Raw genomic sequence first — 10,217 nt, 5'->3', positions numbered from 1 at the left:
ATAGCCCATAAATTTATCATAACTACCTGGTCATGATTTTGATTGCTTTGTTCTTTTCAATATATTCTGGATGGTTATAAAAAAAAATGAATGAATTTGATTGCTATTATGTCCATTTGTAATCAACCTTTTATCGTGGTCGAATGGTCCAAAGTATAGCTTTTCTTTGCTTAATGAATCCGTCGTGAATTGTCACAAACTGTCACATTGCAGGATGTGGACTCTCTGTATAATTGCTTCATGGTACATTTACGTGATCATGCAATGAAAGTTTAACCAACCAATAAACTGTTATCGTGCTCCTTAGGGTTGAATTTTCAAATGGACTGATGCATCATGAAGTTGTGATTTCTGCAGTTAGTATATTACCAAAAACAATCAGATAAAAATGTACTTATAAATAGAACACAGAAAGCAAATGACACCACCTGTTAATAAGAACAGCTAATTTTGAAGAAAAGCAAGATAAAAAAATTACAATTAAAAACAGAAAGCAGAATAAAAAATATACAAAGCTAACAGATACAGATAAAAAAAAATATAAGGAGCTGATACGCCAGATTTAAAACCTTGTCGTGTTAATTGTTTCTTGTTACGTCCACAGCATCATGCCGTGAAGTGTGGAGAGGGAGTTGATTTTAGCGATACGTAGTTTCATGGAGGCATCTTCTTAAGAAAACATCGCTTCGTGGACCAAAAAAAAATAGCGTGAACGTTATCATGTTGATGAAGAATTTTGGGCAAAGTTTAAGAACATTTTGATTAATTGAATCCTCTTGTTTGTTTTGACTGGAATATTATTAGAATACTAAGAAGTTGTTTACAATTATTAGAATATTATACTCTTGTTTATGTTGACTTGAATATGTGAATATCATCGAATATTTACCCTGAGTTGTTTAAAAATAGTTGATTATTTTTATCTGCAGTTAGTATATTACAAGAAATAATCAGTATATTATAATAATCAATAAAAATTTTGAGAGATTTAACTAACCTTAAAAATCAGATAAAGAATGAAGGAATTAAGGAGGCATAAGGACTTATAATTAGCCTAAAAATCCTAAAGAAATTCAACAAACAATGAAGAGAATAAATAGAGTAGAACACCACTGAAATATGAGCTCTGTAACATTCTTTTCTTCTTTATTTTTATCAATTTTCTAGCAGTTATGAGCTAAACTTTGAAATTTGATTCAAGAGGAATAGATATCATCTTCATTATTAAGTTGTTAGAAGTAATGTTATTATTGTAATTCTTTCATATTCAAGTAGTTATTTATCCTTATTTCATAATTATGTTATTGATTTTTGTTCATGCTTATTGAATTGTTTTGAGATAATATATATGTTCTTTCTAGTTTCTTTGATTTCTATTCATGCTTATTGATTTCATTTGGTTTTTACAAGCACTACTAGAAAATTGATAAATACAAATAAAAATAATGATGAAATATTTTCATCAGTCAATGTCCAACGAATTTTACCAGTGGGAATATTCTCTTGGTATATATCAAAGGAATTACAGTAAGAAAAAAATAATTAAAACAAAGCAAGCAAACAATGATGTGTCATTTTTACGAACGAAATTACCGACATAATTTATTCCATTGGTAAATTTCATCGGTAAAATCGTTGGTAAACTGTGAACACTAATAGAAAATTTCAACGGTATTTTTCAGAGAGCTCTGGAATTATTCACTTCTCAATTGTATTGTTAATTTTTGTTTTTTACAGACAAAATCACCAATGGATGAAAAAGTCATCGGTGTTATTTGACGGTTTTCTAAAAAATTTATATTTAATTAAAATTTTAAATTAAATATTATAGGTGAAATCACCGATGAATTGAAAAGTCGTCGGTGATATTTGGCAATTTTTGAAAAATTTTGTTAAATTAAAAATTTTAATTAAATGTTACAAACGGAATCACCGACGGAATAATTAAAAATATTAATAGTTAATTATTTGTTAGTAAAACGTCTCAATAAAAGCCTAGAATCCCTAATTTCACAACAGACCCATCTCCTTTCATGCTCAAGTATATCTTCTTCTCATTTCTTCTTTTTTCTTCATAGATTTTTTTAATTAGTATACTTTACATATTTGTTTTTCTCTTCTTAGTTTGACTTGCAACTACATTAAGGGAGGATTTTTATTTTTATTTTTTTTTCATGTTTTTTTCACTATATTTGTTTTTTATTTTATTTGTAATTGTTTTTGTTCTTAATAATTGTATGAATGTTGTTCTAGTAATTTTTTTTTAATATGAGATCAATTTTTAGTTGATTTATTTATAGGATTTTTAAAAAAAAAAATTCATATGAATGCTTTTAGTTGAATTTATTTTTTTGTATGATTTATTTGTTGCAAATTTGTTCAAGTTGATTTTCTTCTTCTTTTTTCCAAGTATTTTGAGTATTATAGAGTGTTGATTTATATTAATTCAATTATTTTATAGTTTTGTAAAATAATTTTTTTAAAAAATATTTTTAAATAATTACCAACAGAATTATAGATGCTATTTTGCCAAGGGAAATACCAACAGAATGAAGTTGGTAATTTTTTTTCATGCTTTTTCAATCAGTAAAATCATTAGTAATAATATTTTTTATTATCAACGAACAAAAAATACAAATAAAAGATTCACCGATAGAGCATTTTCATCAATGATTTTATTAATAAATTAATTATTAATAAAATAATAGTGCAAATAGTAATGGAAAAATCCTTCATTAATATAAAGATCATGGTAGTGAAGTATCTATTGGTGATTATTGAATGGAGCTGTTAATGTCACAGAAGGATAATAGTCTTATGACATATCAAGACAGTGGATCGAAAATTGTTCTATGCATGTATATCTACACTTAGGATTAATTATCCCTTCTATTTATATCTATTTTTTCTTTAAAATAAATCTAAAAAATAATTAATAAGATATTATTGGTTACTCTCTTGGCAGTATAAAATTTCGATGCGTGCGATATCATGTGTGGATCTGTTCTAAGTTGTTTTTGTGCTTAATTAGCAAAGTTTAATAGATCACTAGCTAATGTTGAATCAAACTTGTCGTGTTAGCTGCTTCTTGTTACTTCATCGTACATCCACAGCATTATGCCATTAAAGCTTCACCAACCAGTTTATCCTGCTCATTGGGTTCTCGGGAAGTCATATAAATCAAATGAATAGCAAATGTTAAAGATATTCATACGAGAATGTCAAATAATCATTTCAAAATAATTTAAGTTATTAAATAAGATTTGAAGATATAATATATATTAATTTTTAATGTATTTTTAAATTTATACGGGATTATATTATTTTATATTTATTTTTTTATTAAATAAATAAAAATAATAAGATTCAAACTCGTGACTTCTTAGTTATTCAAATTCTAACATTATATTAAAAAATTATTTCAATTTAGTAGTTTAAAATGTTAAATAAATTACTTATATTATTTTTTAATAAAAAATATTTTATTTAAAACATATTATGAAAACCAGCTCAAAATAAACAGAATGACAAATTCAAAAAAATATAAAAAGCCTAGCATTGAAGAATGATGAAGAAAAAAGACAGGATTCAGTATATCTATCTTTAATTGTATAAGTAAAGAAACAAAGAATTCAACTAATCTGTGGGCTTCACAGAGAATCGTTTTAAGATTTCAAGAATTGTTTTATATTTTTCTTTAACATCATAAACACAAAGATATTATTGAAAACAGAAACTCATTCATGCATCGATGTATTGATAATAATGATAAAGTATTTATGGAAAACGTTTTATGATGAAATTATAATGTATACAGTAGTTAAGTGGAGCCACAACCTATCTATTCTCACATCCGACATGTGGGCTTTTGTTTTCCGTGTCTTTTTCTACCACCAGCAGGTAATAACTAAAATACTACATATGTGTGTGTGTGAATCATGTTTTCTTTTAATAAATTTATAGATGTGGTCATAGCGTGATTCATGATGAACTCTTTTTTTTATTATTATTATTATTATTATTATTATTATGGGTATTCTAGTAGTTTATATATATTTTGATTAATTTTATAAATGTTAAAATTAATAATTATATAAGTTTTTAATAATTTTAAAATTTATAAAACTTAAATTAATAATTTTAAAAAAATAAACAGTGAAAACCTGATAAATTGAAATACTTTATTTGCAGGCTGATTGGTTATACTTGCTTTCTTTTGCAATTGTAGGTTCACGGGAAGTCATATAAATCAAATAAATAGCAAATGTAAAGATGTTTAGATGAGGTGATCTTATATAAATCAAATTAAAGCATATCATGATGGATGCATGTTAAAAAAAAAAAAAAAACCGAATGATTAAATTAAAAAATCCAAAAATCCCAACGTTGAAGAAGGATATTATAAATCAAATAAATAGCAAATGTAAAGAAGGATATAAAAAAAGACAAGGAATTCAATATATGTATCTTTAATTGTTAATTTGGTTTTGCACACATATTTAGATTATGTATTTTGTTACAATTATTTAAAAAAATAATAATATATTTTGAAATTTTAGCAATTTTTTATTTTAATGCAAATACCTTAACATCAATATCAATATTTTTTTTGTTATTCGAGTCGATTTCAATCAATAATTTTTTTTTAATATTATTTTTCAAGAAGTTTATCTCATTTAATTACTGAAAAATACAAAAAAGTAAAATCTTTATCTTCGTTTTTTGTAATGTTTTCCTCACTCATTGAATTCTTTCCATTTGACTAATTGGTCATTAATAAGAGCATATATAAGGAATAATGGTACTGGAAAATTAAAAACGAGAATTTTGATTCTTAATGAAATCAAGGACTTAATTGAGAAAATACCAAAGTTTGAGGCTGTTTCAAGGTAAAATTACAAGAAATTAAAGTCCAAGGACTAAAGTGAAATTTAGGAATACTTTAGGGATTTTAATTGATTTTTCCAGGGGTAAGTTTGAAGGAATTAAAAGTTGACGAGTCAATTAAGAACCAAATTGAATAATCCAAAAGAAAAGGACTATTGTGTAAAGAAAGCTATAATTCAGGGGCCCAATTGAATTTAATCCAGGGGCAAAATTAAAAATTGAGTTTTCATTGATTAAAGATCCAAATGATAAATATCAGAAATTCAGAGGCCAAATTGAAAATGGCTATATCAGTGAATGTTTTATAAACCCACTATTCATCTTCTTCCTCATTCAGGAAGATTTATCTGACGGGAAATCCGGCGAGATCATGGACCACGATCCCTCACGGAACGTGCCTCATTTCTGGAGGCATGAACACACGACCTTCTCTGGCTTTATAAAAGCCAGAGCAAGGCCTCACATAAAAAAAAAGGAACTGGGACAGACAGACTAAAAAAACACACAGAGAGAAAGAAAGACCAAAAAAAAAAAGGAACAACGGAGGAGCCGAGAACGGAAAAAATAGGAAGAAAGCAAGAAAACAGAAAAACAGAAAAAGAAGAACGACCCAGAATCAAAGACCACCAAAGAGAATCGGCATCACCCTCGTCTTCGTACCTTCATCCCAAAAAAACCAGAAGCAAACAGGAGACGAACGAAAAGGAGAGGAAGAGAGAACCTGAGAAAACAGTGGTCACAAAAGCAAGACACAGTCAAGCAAAAGGAAAGAACAGAAGCAGGCGAAAATCACCGAGACCAGAACCAGCGTTGCCACTGTCTTCGACGTTTCCAGACCCAGGTACGCCCATTTTCCTTTCATTGTTTGCATTCTTTGCAAACATTATTTGAACACTGTTACCTTCACACTCTTCATGCAAAGTTAGTTCACGCCTCCATCTTGTTTGCCCAACCAGATCACTGCCTTGGACAGTAACCAGACTGAATCGGCTGGATCATCAAATCCAATCTAACAAAAATAAAAAACGGCAAATAGCTGAGATTGGGCCGGGCCGGATCCCAGGACCAGCCAGCCTGATTTGTTTTGGGCCAGGGGGCACGTGGTAAAACACATTTTTATATCTTACCCTTTTTATTTTTACCCTCTCCAACCAGGCTTTTCCTGATATCAAAAACTTACAAAATAATTTAAAGACCCTTTTGAATTTATTTGTGTACTCCTTATATTTTTTTTTATAGATATTTCATTGTATATATCTTCTCTGAATTTTTATTATAAAATGTAAATTTAGTTAATAATATATTTTCTTAAAAAAAATATGCATGCATTGATTTTAAAATTATTTATTAGTTTATTCACTAGCATTATAGTAAGGAATACTATTCATTTTTTTTACTATATAATATTTACTAATGTCAAAGTTGAAAGTATTTGTAATTGAATATTCACTTATATTAGAATCAGAAATATTACTAGTAAAGCATTATAGTATAAACCAACAATATTTTCATAATTTGAAATAAAATTAGTAATGCAGTGTAATTCAGGCAAGATATTTAAGAGGTGATAATATCTTTCTTTTTACATAACCAATCATGTATCATAAAATCTTTGTTGACTAATTAGGGTTCCTAAAAATCATAATATTAAATGACGACTCCTTAAACAAAACATTTTTATGTTAAAGAATAAGATACCATAAATTTATTCTTTTTATTTTTATTGAAATTTTTTTAAAGTTGTCACAAGGTTAAGTGCGACACATTTGATACACGATATATATCAACTAAAAAAAACCAAGATTTCTTCAATTTTAAAATTATAATTAAAAAAAACTCTACTTTTGATAAAATTCTAAATGTCCATAATTTTAAATTGTTCTAAAAATAAACTATAAAACACTCTAAGATCCTAAAATTCATATTGAAAGTTATACAACTAATTCCTTAAAAAAGTTATACAATCAAAATCATTTGATATGGTCGTGTATACAAGAATTCATTGTCATCTTTCTTTTTCTGATAGAAAGAGAACACCTCGTCCGGACGCGTTCTTCAATGACTCCGTAGACAGTCCATCCAATTAGTCCGAGACTTAAACCAGCTGAAATGGGTGGTGTACGAAATGTTGAGGAAGATCTATCTCTTTGATATTGCATAAACCAATGCGGTACATCGCTACCCGGGAGAACAACGTCAGGAAGCTTTCCCTTGGACAAAACCTGAAGAAGAATCTCCTTAAAATTGTTTGACAAATTGTTACAGTTTTTCCATGCGAATGATTGTGTAGACACAATTTTCATCACTTAAATTAAATAAGCAGGTACAAATATATGATATTATTAAATACATAATTGAGTATAATGTCTGTTTTTAAAAGAATAAGATAATTTTCTAATTCTTCACTTTAGATTTGATATATAATAACTTGATTTATTTAAAAAATTAAGATAAGATTTATGTTTTGCAATAACATGAATTTAAATGTGTATTGCAAAATAAAATTTGATGGTTTTATGTTTTGAAAATTACATTTAATTTGTCTTTAAAATATTATTAAAAAAAATTATAGGGCATTTAGACTTGTTTTAATAGAGCTTTATTCTTTGTAGACTTCAAGCATACATAAAAGAGATTACAAAATTTTTTAGAGAGCTTCCTTATATGAAAAACTTATCTTGAAAGAAATTTATATCTCCAGAAATTTTTTTTTTCTAGGTTAAGACTCTCTATTTATAGAGATATGTAGGGGCTTTCAAGTCCTTTTCCAACACAACATAACTTAATTTTATTAAATGATATTTATTGATAGGATCTTGTATTTATTATTAGATATCTTGAATATCTTATTTCAAGTATCAAACTTTTATTTAGTCAATATATGAAAATTCATTTATTTTTTATGTCATTTATTTCAATTTTACAAAAATAAAATAACACAGCGAAATGCCTTTGACAATTACCTATTATAGTCCAGTAATCCAGGCTGCACGGAGGATTCTTCAAGAGTTCAGTGTGGAGAACTCTGTGCAGTTGATATTGTAAGTTTTTGTAGCATGATCACTGTGGATTCATAGTTTAAGTGCAGATGCATAGGATGTGCAGCAATTCTTGGTATATCTCCTTCTAGCAGCCTCTCATGCTAGTGCTCATGTTTTAGAACATCTTAGGTTGTAGGAGATTATATCTGGACTTTTTTTCTCTATAGATTCTGATTAAACAGTGCTGCCAAAATCACTCCTACCATCACCATCATATAGGGGGGGATGAGAGAATGGAAGATGAAAGGTTATATCCTTTGGGGAAACCATGTGGACAAACGCATAGGTGCATGTCTACGATAACGAGAGTTGCTGTCTTACAATTTGCTCTAAGAACATAGTGGTGTGGGGGGGGGGGGCTTCACTGAAGAACACATGCAACTATTTCCTTGGCTTACATCCTCCTTGAGCTAAACCTTACATAGAACTATTCGCTATTTGATAGAAACATATCATCCTCCTCGGCTGATATTGAATTGAAGATTTCCTTTATTACAAGGGATGAAACAGGATCTTGAAACCCAGGTGTCCTCAATATAGCAAAGAGCCTTTATTCACTTTGATTGATAATAATATTGTACTAAAACATATTAATCGTTGAAGAAACAAAATACAAAAAAGAGAAATAATTTATTTAAAATAAAGCGACGAAAGTGAAAAGAAGCATAAGTCGAAACAATCACATACTAATTATACAAAATCTTTTGGAAAATTCTCAGCCTGTCACAGTTGTTTGAGGCATCAGATCTTCCAATGTTATTGCGGAGAATGACTTTGGCAGCGGAGGCCATCGAGCTAAGAGCTCCGAAGCTACTTGTCTCATGGTTGGCCTAGATTGGGGATTGGCAAGCAAGCATTCAAATGCTATTTTGATAATGGCGACCACACCTTCTGCAACTCGATTTTCAGGAAGTGGGATACGTTGGTCTATCACATCCTTCAACAATGCATGCTGGTTGATTTGTGAGCACGACGAGGAGGAAAATGCTGATGCAGAAAGAGATGAGATGAGATCACCCGGATGCATTCCCATTATTACTTCCATTGTGACCACTCCAAAGCTGTAGACATCGCACTTGTCGTTCACTCTCATTGTGTAAGCTAGCTCTGCAAAAATTATGGTCATTTTTTCATAGTACTGGCTGTATCGTACTCCTACCATAACAATTTATTATACATAACCTTCAAAGCATCCAAAAGCAGCCCTCCATTTTCATCCTTCAGCAATTGATTCATATATATATGCTAAGAATGAAATCAAGTATGTACCTGGAGCTGTGTATCCGAAGGTGCCAGCAAATGAGGTCCAGTTGGTTGAGTCAGGCATCAAGAGCCGAGCTGTCCCAAAATCCGAAACATGAGCCTCGTATTCCAAATCTAAAAGAACATTGCTGCTGGAAATGTCTCGATGAATGATTGGAGGCGAGCAATCATTGTGCAAATAGGATAATGCATTGGCCACTCCTTTAACAACATTAAGCCTTCTATTCCAATCCAAGTCCATTGCCTGTTCTTCGCTAGATAAATTCATCTTCAAACTTCCCCTTTCTATGAACTCGTAAACTAAAAAAGAGTGCTCTATTAATGAACAAAATCCATATAACTTCACAATATTCCGATGTCGAATATCTATCAACATGCGAATCTCATTTCTAAAAGTTTTCAAATTCATAAGCGCCCCATCTCTTGATGGGTGAAGTTTCTTCACGGCAACCACCTGACCTGTTGGCAGCATGGCTCGATAAACAATTCCGTATCCCCCTTTCCCAATGCAGTTATTGGAGTTGAAATTATTAGTGGCCTGGATGATAGTTTCATGTAGGATCTCTTCCTCATAGCCCCATACTGCAAAACTGAGTGGACTTTGTCGCTCTCCTAAAGAGATTCTCTCTCTACTTGTTTGGTGGCGAAAGTATAAACATCCAACCATGGTAAGTAGTGGAAGTAGACTGCCCAGGAGAGGAAAAAGAATCAAAATGACAATTTTGTTGCTCTTTCTCTTAGCTAACTTGCTGCTGAATGTAAGAAGTGTACAAGGCTTTAGACCACTGGCATTTCCACAGAGACCACTATTATTCGTAAAAGCTTCAAATGGAGCTTCATTGAAGCCTTTGATTTTAGGGATAGGGCCCTCTAGTTCATTGTAGGAGATGTCTACAGTTGTCAAGCTCACCAAATCTACCAAAGCAATTGGAATCAAACCGGAAAGTTTGTTGTGAGACAGGTTCATCGTTTCTAACTGTTTCAATTGCCCAATTTCTGATGGTATCTCTCCTGCCAGTAGATTCC

The 10,217-nt window shown here is 30.1% G+C and overlaps 1 protein-coding gene across 1 annotated transcript in view; it reads right to left on the bottom strand.

The window, feature by feature from the left end:
- Positions 1 to 10,211, bottom strand: part of LOC105111903 (probable LRR receptor-like serine/threonine-protein kinase At4g08850) — a 16,797-nt gene extending 6,586 nt beyond the window's left edge. The window contains exons 1-2 of the mRNA XM_011007386.1: positions 9,198 to 10,211; positions 8,817 to 9,035 (exon numbers count right to left, since the gene is read on the bottom strand). Coding sequence (XP_011005688.1) covers positions 8,817 to 9,035; positions 9,198 to 10,158 — 1,180 coding nt within the window. The 5' untranslated portion in view covers positions 10,159 to 10,211. The remainder of the gene's footprint in view (positions 1 to 8,816; positions 9,036 to 9,197) is intronic.
- Positions 10,212 to 10,217: the final 6 nt, after the last annotated feature.

Source organism: Populus euphratica, unplaced genomic scaffold, assembly GCF_000495115.2.
Source record: "Populus euphratica unplaced genomic scaffold, PopEup_1.0 scaffold588.1, whole genome shotgun sequence".
NCBI lineage: Eukaryota > Viridiplantae > Streptophyta > Magnoliopsida > Malpighiales > Salicaceae > Populus > Populus euphratica.
Note: the sequence above shows the minus strand (reverse complement) of the source record. Positions and strands in the feature narration are given on the sequence as shown.